We start from the raw sequence: 13,326 nt of genomic DNA, 5'->3' as shown, positions 1-13,326 counted from the left end.
ATTGTGTTTGGGATACCAGCTTTTTTCCACAACGATTGGAAAGTATAGTTTGCCTCCCGGATCAAATACATCTTTGATTGTCATTATACCGTTCTTATACCACACCAAGAAATCAGCATTTTCCAGACTAGGTGGAAACGCCGAATTATTCAAGACTGAAAGTAATCTAGTATATTTGAAATCTTTGTTGTATTTCTTATTAATATGAATCCAGGCCTTATATGTATCTTTAAACAGAACGTTATGATGAAATTCTGGCTGTATTAGGGATTTTGGTGAGTGTAGAAAATCCACTGGGCAGTATGGGTGGAATAAGAGGATTTTTACTCACCGTAAAATCAATTTCTCTTACTACACTGGGGGACACTGCGTTACCTTGGGGTATAGTAGGTGGGACTGGAGTTAGGCACTTATAAACTTGTTTGTTTCCCTGACTCCTCCCCCACTATGCCCCTCCTCTGTAACTGACTTCAGTTTTGTATAACCAAGCCAGGAAGAGAGAAAAAGCAATACCAAAGACAGCACTACTTTCAGAGCAAGGGAGGGCGCGCAGTGTCCCCCAGTGTAGTAAGAGAAATTGATTTTACGGTGTGTAAAAATCCTCTTTTCTCTATCCTACCACTGGGGGACACTGTGTTACCTTGGGGAGCTACCAAAGCTGTGTCCAAGGGCGGGAATGCTCTGGACCGGCTGTGCGCAATGTTTTGTGTTCAAAACCCTGCATTTGTGAATGCAAAGGCATGCAACAAAGAAACAATATGCAGCAGAAACAGACACTGCCACCCTGTACAACAGCGCCATTGAATGACGCTTTTGTGGCGTACAAAAAGCTGCAACCCTCCTGGAAAGTGCACTGTAAAAGTATCTGGAACCTGCAGAGGGGTACAGACAGAATGTTGGTGGTGATGCAGTGGCAAGAGGCCACCTAGACCCTGTCCCCCCTACGCTCTTTAGCGTTAGAGAGGCTAAATGGGCATTAAATTCCTAAACAGGAACTGTGCGAACAAGAGCACAAACTATCTCCCATCGGAGAAACGTTACACAAAAAGAAGAGGCACAAGAATGATGAACTACAATCTCTGTGTCAGTGGAATGCAGGCACTAATTGTCATAACTAATAATGTCTCGTACAACGCGCCACTAAGTTTCTGGTAAGGAAAATGAGGAAGAGCCATACAGACTCTCGCCCCAGATCCCCTACGAGATGTGACATCCAAGAGAACAGCCTGCATTGAGCTAACAACTCAATCCACTCAATGATATCCAAAGCATCACCATATAAACTGATGCAACAGCTTAAGCCACTCAGCGATATCTAAGGGAGCACTGATACAGTGCTTAAACCATTGAAAGATAAACAAGGGAGCACTCATTTCATGAGCTAACGGCTTAACTAACTCAGCGATATATGAGGGAGCACTCATATAGAGAGTTAACAACATATGCCCGACATATATACCAGGAAGCACTCATACCATGAGCTAAAAGCTTAACTAATTCAGAGAGCCACCGGAGGCCAAAGCAAGCCTCCCAATGACGAGAACTAGACTCCCTGGAAATTTACAACCAACCAAAGGTGAGCCGAGCATGAAGAAACCGCTTAAGCAAAACAACCTTCCGCTGAGCTAGACAGAGAGCCACGGAAGCTGCACGCTGAAAGAAGTAGGGCGGAGACCCAATTGAAGCCAGCTGGTAAAGAAAACCTTTTAAAGATTTTTGAGTGGGGCGTGTGAAATTCTAGGAATTTACACCAATCGAATATAGTTTCTAGCCCAAAGAAAACAGCTGAGGAAGAAGCTCAACGGCTGAATTGAAGGTAGCAACCATCTCCCTGTAGGGATTCTCTAGCCTTAAAGGATAGCCATCCGATGCCACAGCATCAAACCAGATGATGAAAACAAAAAGAGCCGAACTACGAGATGAGGCCGCTCTGGAACCGGGAAAGGAGGAACGACAACACAAGTCCCCTAAACCAGTAGAACACTGTTTAGCGAGACACACGGCGGACCACCAGACTAGCTGGGATGCGCCCCCTCCTAGAAACTCTTGAACCCCCACGAGGAATTGGACCTGTGAATCACCTGTACACCCCCTAAGTTCTAGGGAGACCCGACCTGGCTATGGACAAATCCACCTGAGGGTCATTAGATTGAGAGCCGATAGAGAAAACAGGTTAACATGTGAAAAGAACCTGGGCTCCCTCTCAGAGAGCCCTATAACCTAACCAAGAGAGCACAAAGGATTACCCTGAGGTGACCCACTCTACCCGTTAAAGGATTGATTGCTAAGGCATTTGACCCTCAATAATAATAATAATAAGTTGGTCTAGCTTGGCCCATAGTATGGCACAAGGAACACCCCTCCGACCATACACAGGTCGACCCTTATCCTGCATTAGGATACGGGAATTGCATAAGTGCTACAAATTTGCAACAGCACTGCATTTTGAGACCGAATCTCTACAGGTTTTCTGACCTTCTGTACAAGAACAACAACTGACTCACTAATAAAAACAATGTGACTAAGCACCACCCGACAGGTAAATTAGTGAATCAGTGCAAAGGGGTGCTATGCACATCCAAAACAATGAAAGGAGCCTTCCTTGATGAAAATCTCCCTGTTGAGACATGGGAGATGTTACAAATAAGGATAGTTAAAGATACAAGTAGAAACTTGTTATCCTATTTTGCAAAACAGAAACTCCTGTTACTGAAAGGAAATTCTGCCAGGAGCATTTTTGGAACTGTGTAGAAGAGAGGAGTGTGTTCTTCGGTAGTAAGCTACTGAAAACACCAATCTAGAATTTAAGGCATAAGCCAACGCTTCTAGTGTGGTAGAATAAGCGAAGACCTGGGTAGGCTCAAAGAGACCCCTTGTGAACCCAATAATGCAGCCCTGCAGCTTGCTGAGAGCCTGCCAGTATAAAATTCTGGCTGAAAACGTCTAGCTGTAAGCTAAGCGTTGGGTGTAATAAATAACTTCCACCACCGGGGAATGTCCCCAAACCTATGAATGTTTACCCGATTGCCACAGTACATAAACTATAACCAAAGCCTGACTCGGGACGTGGCACCCTGACCTCAGATCAACAGAGAGGATCAAAGGATTGAACACGTAAACATCATGGCCTGGTGTCGCGGACATAAAAGAAAGAAAGCACACCCACCGCCAGAAGCCTTTGGATACTCATTTGTAATAGTGCAAACTGAGAGGTCCGATACTGGAACGTAGTCCTGTAAGCATGTGGCTAACTTTAGGTATCATGGCTGAATAGCTGTATGCCTACCAGCTATGATGCTGCTGGGTGGATACAAACTACCCAATTAACCCTTCACGTGAATAAAGGCTAGAGCACTTATTCTGTCCTAAAGCCACTAGATAAACCCCTATACCAGCCCCTGCTCTGTGTATGAGGACTTCTTTGTCTGCTCCCGCCGGGGTGTCACCAACAGGGAATACCTCCCTTGTATTGACTCTGGAGAGTTAGGGGAGGTGAAAATATAGCCAGTCTATTACTGTTTACCTGGTCTTTGACAAAAGACAGACACCAAGTCTAAGATATGAGGAAAAACATTTTCCCAACTAGGGTGTCACTAAGGCTTAGGTTGACAATTGAAAAACCAAGAATAGACTGTTGTCTTGCAAATGCAAAAACTGTGTACAGTTTAAGCTGAGATTATCCACCTCGTGAGTGTAATCAGCAAGAATATTCCTCGATAGTAAAAGAAGATGGAGATAGACATCCTCTGGTGAGGAATGAACTACATCCCTATTCTGACTGTGGAAACAGTCAAAGATAAAATCCTCTCCATCTGTGGAAGATGGTGAACAACAGCATATTTGTCCGGATGGTTTTATACCTGAACAGCGTAATGCCGCTTCTGTGGTAGCGGACAGATATAAGCTGTGTGGGTGCTTAACCAGCACAGTGTAAACATGTGTAGAAGCATGAAAAAGGGTATACTCACGTACCATTTCGAATTTAAAAATCACCTTAATGTGTTCGGCCACCAGAAGCGACAGTGATTTAGACCAGACCTGTTTCTGCAAAACAGCTGACACCGAAATGGGAGCACCCTGTTTGTAGACCCTAGCCTCGCAGTCTGTGCAGAGGCATTCAGGCTAGGCTGTGGAAAAGATAATTTAAAAATTACATTTCGCACATATATAATGTCACTCCTATTTCCCAGTTGATCTTTTTATTCGAAAACATAAGGAAATGGAAGACAAAGTAACAGGAAATAAGATTGTCTAACAAATAATTTGAAGACACATATACATATGTATGGAAGACTCTCCTATTGTAACCTGATACAACAGTAAGAAAAAAAGACACAGAATAAATCTGTTCTATCTTTTAAACAGGTAAATATATATATATATATATATATATATATATATATATATATATATATATATATATATATATATATATATATGCTATTAGGGAGATTGAACCCACAACACCATATATTCAAAACAGTGTAAATATCAGGTGAGCCCCAGCTCCTGATGTACACATACATATATACATTTACGCACACAATGCAATACAGACCAACCAGCCTACCACAGGATAACACCGTATATTATTTTTGTGCCACATAAATAATGTAGAGCATATAAAACAGCGTGTCTATTACCCCTTAGGTAATTCCTCAGACATACCGCATATTTGGAAAACTGTATAAAAGTTAACCACAATACTTGGGAACACCGGCTATACGCAGCAAAAGGGATTGTATAGATACGGAACTCCCTTTACCAGACTTATGGAAAAAGTTCATCCACAGTCACCATATGGAATATCATACAGATATGTATTCCCATATCAAAGTACATCTGCCTGAAAATCAAAATATGTCACAGGAGGATAGTAAACTACCATGTCTAATAGGTAATCCTATAATATAAACAACAGTCACAGGATCCTGAAAGAAAGGTCCTAACTGTGTGGCAAACAGGCTGACAATCGTTTAAAAACAGAATTAAAAACGATACTACATTACCCAGTGAAGAGAGGCAGAGTCAGGAACAGTATGCACTGATGTGTGTGCTCCGGATCCAAGATGGCCACCATTCGCGCCATTAGGAAGAGAGAGAGGGGGAGGTGCACTCCCCTCTCCTAACATGTCCGCCTCTGCTCACCGCCGCTCAGCCCATATACAAAATATGGCTGCAGCCGCTGGAAATGAGAACCGCCGCGCTGCCATGCCCAGGGTGCGTGCGGTCTCACTGACAAATGTAGTCGCCTCCTGAGAGAGCGATTCTTGTCCTTCTCCCCCACTGCTCGTTGTCTAGGGGAGGAGGAGGGGAAGGGGGGGGCTGACGGCAAGTCTGCGGGCAGAGAGAAGAGGCTGAGACACCTTCACTCCCGCCCGCATGTAAACATGGCCGCGGCCGTCTATAAGGCCGAAATTAATAAATATATCTATGCCCCACATAAAGCTGCCTTTAAAGGCATACTTTAAAATAAAACATGGCCCCTTTGCTCGTTTTTTCTAGGGGTAGACTGCTGGCAGAGGTGCAAGGGAAGCGTGCTGCTTACCTGCGCTGGAACTCAAGAGTGAAGGAATCGCTGGGACTGTTCACTCCTCTGGGTCTTGGCATGGAGTCCAGCGCTGCACCTGAAAAGGAACAAAAATAAAAACAGGAAAACCTAATGCTAAACTAAGTATAGGCAGGAGCCTATACAGAAGTGACCTTTCTCCAGAAGGCACTTACAACAACTGAAGTCAGTTACAGAGGAGGGGCATAGTGGGGGAGGAGTCAGGGAAACAAACAAGTTTATAAGTGCCTAAACTCCAGTCCCACCTACTATACCCCAAGGTAACGCAGTGTCCCCCAGTGGTAGGATAGAAAAAAAGCGTTTTCCAGCACTTGGTTTGTAAAATGTTCACGTTGGTAATCAGTCTACAGCGTAACGGAACAGAGCAGCCCGTGTAAAGGAAAGTATATCCAGTAACGCAATGCCCCCTTAGACCCTTCCGAGGATTAATTTATGTCTGGCTATACAAGGTTTTTTGGACTGCCAGATAAATTTAAAGAATATTGTAGCACAAGTATGTAAATCAGATTTAAGTAAGCCTATCAGGAGCATCTGAAGTGGATAGGATAGCTTGGGAAAAATTACGCTTTAATGGTGGCATTTGGGCCCAGGAGGAACAATGGGAGATTATGCCAATTGAGTAGGAGTGAAGATATTTTTTGATGATAGGTGGATAGTTAATGGAATAGAGATTTTGTAATATAGCAGGGAAGTAAATTCCTAAATATTTGATTTTAGTGTAAGATAATGTGAACTGGGAAAGGAGTTCTGAGTCACTCTTAATAGTAGGGATTCCCGATAGCAGCAATAGTTTGGATTTGTTAAAATTGATTTTGTAACCCGCAAAGGAACTAAACCTATGAATAGTATTGCATAATGGCAGGGATGGATCTACTGAGGTCAGAGACCATAAGTAGCATGTCGTCTGCAAAGAGCGCCAATTTAGTCTCGCATCCCTGGCAGACGAATGTCGCAATATTCGTAATTATTTCTCAACGCTACAGCCAGGGGTTCCAAGGCTAACGCAAACAGCAGTGGGGATATCGGTCATCTCTGTCTGGTGCCTCTTTCTACTTACTACAAATGGAGAGGAAGTAAAAAGGTTTGCCAAAACTTGTGTGGTAGAGTACGGATATAAAATTTTCAGAGTATTACTATATCTACCAGGAAAGCCAAATCTATGGAGGGTCTCAAACAAATGATCCCACGTCACAAGATCAAATGCTTTTCCAGCATCTAGGGATAATAAAAGGGTGGTATCATCCGTCCTAGACACCTCCAAAGCATGGAGAACTGTTAGCACCTTTCTAACGTTTATATATACAAAAATTGAGTACATACACTTGCGCTTCCGTTCATGCCCATAGATGTTCATAAACCAAAGAGAGCATATTTACAATATAAAGAAAGGGGTAGAAACACATTCAGTATCTCAACATTTTAAAAATCAACACATGTGCAAACCTGAGCAAATAGAACAATTTTGGGGCATTCAGGTTATAGAAACATCTTGGAGGAATAAGGATCTGGCTGGCAATCTAGCCAGGGCAGAAATGCGGTGGATCTTTAATTTACAGGCTCTGTCTCCTATAGGTCTTAACACAGACTTTGAAATTAAATGGTTTCTATGATGGGTTGTGTATGATTATCTATAGGGTGTTGGTCCCCGTTTTTTAGTCCTATGTGGATAGGGAGTATGTACATATTAGTCATAAGTTGTGATTCAGATGTCTAATCTGTGCTAAGATGAATACTGATCGTATCATATGTTTTTCTTTTTTTCTTTCACGGGATCCACGAATTTGTCCGAGAATTGGGTATGTTCATGAACAATAAAGTTGTTTGGGTATATTCAGGAACAATAAAGTTGTTGAACATCAGACCTCGTTCTGACTCGAGGACTGTCTCCTCCGGAAGAAGAGTGAACGGAGGAGGGACTATGGGCGGATCCCGGTAATAAGAGTGACTATTTAAATTGCGGCTGTATGGTTTTAATTTTATGCCTTGAAAAAGACCCACAACGGACAGGGTTGAAACGCGTTGGCGGCTTTTCCCAGATACCGAGTGACCAGTGTGACACATACTTGTGTTTTGGATCCCAAGCTGCAGCAATACCATCTATAAGTGGATCCCTTCACAGGCTGTATACACATTGCCATCCGGTACGGGACTTTTATATCATTATGTGGATACGTTTGCACATGTGTGCTTTCCAGTTTTATTATTGTTTTTATCTGTTCCATTGATATTAAATGTGTATTTTGGGGTAATGCACGAAGTTGTCTTCGTATGCTTTTTTTTATATATTCCATGCCCCATCGCTCTTCTGGAGACATTTTCCATATTTGTTCGTATGAGGAAGAGAAGTTTGGATTTGAAAAGCGCAAATTATTCTATGGAGATGTAAGCATATACCCGAGAGGGGCTTTGAGGAGAAGATATCACGAGTGTGTTGCTGTGAGGAAAAACGACATATTTTAGGACTTTGACACATACTATCATTCTGGTGGTGGACTTGAAAGTATTAGATCATATGTTTATATAATACGCTATGTGGTCTTGTATGTTTTTTGTTTTTTTTTGTTTTTCCATACATGTACACATTTCATATGATGACATCTTTGAGTCCTAAGCGAGGAATACCATCTAATTATGAATAGCACATTTGGTTTATGAACATCTATGGGCATGAACGGAAGCGCAAGTGTATGTACTCAATTTTTGTATATATCTATGTGATTTTGAATTACTTGTGGAAATTCTAGAGTACACACGCGGCTGCATGCCGAAGTGGAGCGCCTGATAGAATGGATTATCTATTCTATATATACCTTTCTAACGTTTGTCACTGAATGTCGCCCCCCATATAAATCCAGTTTGATCTCTATGTATTCGTGTCAGCAGCAAAATTTTCAACCGTTCTGCCATTATCTTCGTAAAAAGTTTGTAATCCACGTAAAATAGAGAGATAGGTCTTTAAGATCCCAGGAGCATTGGGTTAATTTCCAACTTGGGGAGCACTTTAATTATTGCATTATTGAAATGTGCAGGGATCTTCTTTAATTATTATTATTATCATCATTTATTTGTTAGGCGCCACAAGGTTTCCGCAGCGCCGCACATAGTACAAACAGTAGACTATACAGGGTATAACAGTACAGAACAATAAACAAAAGTACCAATACTTCAGAAACTCCAGGCAGGCCGATGTTATAGACACGGAGCAGAAGAACGGGTAAGGAGACAGGAGGGAAGAGGGCCCTGCTCAAGCGAGCTTACATCCTAAGGGAGGGTTGACAGACCAGGCACAAGAGGAGCCAGTTGAGGGAATGGGAGAGAGGGGAGAATGAGTGGAGGAGATGGGGGTTAAGTGGATGGTTGATAGGCTTTGAGAAAGAGGTGAGTTTTGAGTGCACGTTTGAAGGAGCACAGAGCGAGGGAGGTCATTCCAGTGAAGTGGGCTGCACGGGAAAAGTCCTGGATTCTGGAATGGGAAGAGGAGAGGTGATCAGAGTGGAGGAGAGGCGGCGGTCATTGGCCGAGCGCAGGGAGCGGGTGGGAGTGTGAATGGAGAGGTTAGAGATATAAGGGGCAGTAGAGTGGGAGAGAGCCTTGTAAGTGGTGGTGAGGAGTTTGAAAAGAATTCTGTAGGGGAAGGGGAGCCAGTGTAGGGCAAGGCAGAGAGGGAAGGCAGAGGAGGAGCGGCGTGAGAGGTAGATGAGTCTTGCAGCCGCATTGAGTATAGAGCGGAGGGGGGAGAGACGGGAGTGGGGGAGGCCGGTGAGGAGGAGGTTGCAGTAATCCAGGTGGGAGAGTGATCCACTCAGATAATGAGTCTGTTGGTGGAGTAACGATTCTATCTTGGAGGATTTTAAAGAATTCCCTGTAAGTTCATCATCTGGAGATTTAAAAGATTTTAAAATTTTGATCGCTGAAAGGACTTCATCAGTAGAAATGGGTGTGACTAAAGAGTCAGCTTGTACTTCCATTAGTTTGGGTAGGGAAATCGATTCCCAAAGAGTCACGTAAATCTGTATCAATTGGATTTTGGGTATAAAGCTCAGTGTAAAAGGCCTTCAGAACCTCTATGATCTCTGCTCCCTTATGTTTAAGTGTGCCATCCTGTGCTTGCCGAGACGGAATAGTGGAGTGCATTCTAGTGCCATTCAACAGATTGGAGAGGCGTCTATCTGACTTATTGCCAACTTTATACAAAATAAATCTACTTGCCGCTATATGGCATTCGCTCTGCTGTTGTAAAATATGATTGAAATGGACTTGCTTCTGTCTGTAATGGGTCATATTGTCTGGTGTAGGTCAGCATTTACTGTGAAGGACTCTGACAATTCATGTTGGGCAGTTTGATAAGCTGTTTGCTGGTCTTTTTGTTTTTTTTAATGAAGGAGATATCTCCCGTTTAACTGCTTTTGCAGTTTTCCAAAATAGCAATGTAAAATCAGTGTGTTGCCGATTGTTATATACATAAGTATCCCATGACATTTGTAGCATGTTCCGAAAATTTTGGGAGTTGGAGAGACTAGCTGAAAATCATTGTCTATGACTTTTTGATAGGGCCTTGCTTTCCATCTTAACTTAAATCAATGCATGGTCTGATAATCCTATTGGTTCAATACTAGATGCTAAAGTTTTAGTGGTGAGTTGTCAGTAAATTAGGAAATAGTCAAAGCGGGATAAAGTATTGTGGGCTGCCGACAGACAGTATATTCCAGATCAGTTGGATGTCTGGTCCTCCATATATCCAGCAATCCAAACTGGTTTTTAATATATTGTATGTTAATTTGGTTGTGCAATTTTTGACGTGAGGATGGATCTGTTCTATCTAAGTGGCTAGATGCAACCGTAGTAATATCTCCCCCGACTATAAGATTGTAATCCGAATAGTATAAAGTCTGTTGATTAAGTGTAAAAAAAAAAAAAAAAAAAAAACAACAAAAAAACCCCCAACTTTTAGATTTAACATTTGGGGCATATAAATTGCATATAATGTATTACATATAGTTACATCTAATATAATACAGCGTCCATCTTTGTCAGTTATCTTGTGATGAATGTCAACATGGAGACCCTCCCATATTAGAACTGCCACACCTTTGGATTTGCTGGAATAAGATGTATATGCAATTACCTTTTGTTTTAGCATTGTTTGTCATCTGTATCAGTTAAATGTGTTTCCTTTCTAATGTTTAACTTTGCTACAGTGTCACTTGCACTTACAGCGGCACTATTGAGATTGACACCATTAACACAGTAGTTAGTGGTGGAACATATGTAATTGCCTATGCTACATTCCTGTCTATATTTTAAGATCAATTGTGATCATTATTGTAGCAACATTACAACCATTTTTATTTATATGTCAATACAGTATTTTTTGCTTAATCTATGACATGCATTGTTCCTGAATTCTATATCTTTTTCTCTCAGGTTCAAATGTCACCCTTATACTCTGCTTGTACAGACATGTAGGGAATGGTTTAAGAGCACAATCATTTAACCTATACCTGTGGGGAAGCCATTCCACAGTGTCCCACACAAATACTACACAATAGAAGCAGACAAACGCATAACTACAATAGGTAACAGTGATACTGACACACCCACAATATTTATGTGTATACAAAACGGGAAATGAATGTATTGCATTAACATTACTGTAAACATCTATGATATATATGATAAGAATGAACAAAACTTATTGAAGATGTATACTATGCTTATGTATATGATTGATACAATTAGAATGAGAATTAAAAACAAAACAAAACACTTCATTTTAAATGAAGCTACATCTTGCATGCAGTGTTTCTTGATAATATAAGCAGCAACCTATGAAATAAATATTGGTTCGATGGATTTAGAGCAGAAATTTAATTGTATTCCTTGGGATAAGCAATGAATTTGTTGATGGTAATAGTTATAAATAAGGTATTAAAATAGAGATTAGCATATTTTCCACAATATTAGACCAAAGAGAGACTATTGGTACTCCCCCTCTCCGTTAACTATTTGGTTCCTAATTTATTTTATGTAAGAGCTAGTCTATAATGCAGATCCTTTACAGAATACTTTCATCTGTCTCCATTTTCTATTATTACCTTAGATTGATTTTGTGATAATTTTCTATTATGTATAACCAGTTAATACACACATTTGTTTAATTATTCAAACTCTTAATATATTGTAGTATATTAAAAGGTCATGGTAGCCGCATAACACTGCTTTACGTTTTATATTGTGTATCAGGATTTGGTGTGCACAACACCTTTTTTTAGCTGCTAAATACTATGACCGTTTAATATAGAGTTCCTTTTGAACTTGACAATAAAAAGAAAAGTCTCAGTATTTTAGTCTTTCATCTTCCAAAAATGGAACGCAGCTTATGCATAGTTTAAACTAGTGCTTTATTAATCCCTATGAAGAATGCGTTCTTTGTACTCATTGAAATATTACCAAATGCCAGGTAGACCCAGAGCACAGCTTGCTATATTTTTGGTCTGTCATTAAACAATATGTTCAGCATAGTGATTGATAGATCCCTATTTTTAGATGTGCATAAACTGTGTGCAGCATAAGCAGTGCGGTGTAATACACAATCAGATGCTAAACCACTGCATGTATTATCTGTAGATTTTATTTTGCTTTCTCAATGGCTTATATTTCATTGCACTGCAAAAATATAGATCTATAGCCTAGGTAACCTGAGCCAGACTACCTTGACTGAACAATCATTACAGTATATGTATGTAAAAACAAAATGCTTGTTGCATGGTTCTTGAAAACGTTTTTACCATAGAAAAATGAAAAGGAAATAAATTATATAGAAAAGAATGTTGTATGCTAAAACAATTTATTGTACAGTTTTAACAGGTTATATCTAAAATTTCTCACCAATGTCAATTGGACCTGTCAGCCAGTATGCATCCGATCAATTCACTAGGAACCAGTGACTAAATGTAGGCACCACCTAATATTCATGAAGCCTCACTGATTTCACTATGACCAGTTGCTCATTTGATAGGTTACATTCTCTTGAACATAGATTCACCCCACAAAATGGATTGTACTCTACTTGTCCACAACACAAGTGCGTTGGTGACAATTCCAACAAGTGACAAAATAAGCTGGGCACACTCATTTGTCTTGTTAATGAGAACACAGCAATTGCATGTGTAGTTCTAAAGATGTAAAGTATAATCAGGAAGTTTAGTGGAATCTAGTATCTCATTATTACAAAATATAAAACAGAGAAATCTATATTATCAATGTGACAAGGATGAGTCAATTACAACACAAAACTTCATGTAATAAAGTGCAGTCAGCAAAAGCTTAGGCTGCACTCAGGTATTTGGTTGCTTTCAGTTCTAAGCATTCCTTAGCGGCATTATTAGTGCAGCTTGATTCAAATGAAAGCCATACCGTGGGACTCAAAACCTGTTATCCATTAAATGGAATGAGTACTTGCACTTCTCAACACAAAAACTTTGTTAATCAAAGTGCAGTCAACAAAAACTTTGTCAAACCATTCAACAATGCAATATAGCAATTTTTTAGAATGTATAATAAGGGTGTTGCAAATCAGCATATTATAATGCATCTCCCTGCACATCTTGTTTCCATAGAAACTCCTCAGCATACTGCGTTTCTGCATTGCAATTAGCAGAGCATGTATATACAGCCAGAATACCCCAATCAATGCTTTCTTGAAGAGTGTCCACTTTTAGATGATTCAACAGCTGTGGCATTACCTGGTACAAAAC

At 40.6% G+C, this 13,326-nt stretch overlaps 1 protein-coding gene across 2 annotated transcripts in view; it reads right to left on the bottom strand.

Moving 5' to 3' along the window:
- Positions 1–12,399: 12,399 nt before the first annotated feature.
- PDCD2 (programmed cell death 2) overlaps positions 12,400–13,326 on the bottom strand; it is a 38,455-nt gene continuing 37,528 nt past the window's right edge. For both annotated transcript variants that reach the window (XM_075203412.1, XM_075203413.1), the window contains exon 6: positions 12,400–13,314. In XM_075203412.1, coding sequence (XP_075059513.1) covers positions 13,153–13,314 — 162 coding nt within the window. In that variant the 3' untranslated portion in view covers positions 12,400–13,152. The remainder of the gene's footprint in view (positions 13,315–13,326) is intronic.

Source organism: Mixophyes fleayi, chromosome 3 (assembly GCF_038048845.1).
Source record: "Mixophyes fleayi isolate aMixFle1 chromosome 3, aMixFle1.hap1, whole genome shotgun sequence".
NCBI lineage: Eukaryota > Metazoa > Chordata > Amphibia > Anura > Limnodynastidae > Mixophyes > Mixophyes fleayi.
This window is presented reverse-complemented; position numbering and strand designations above follow the sequence as displayed.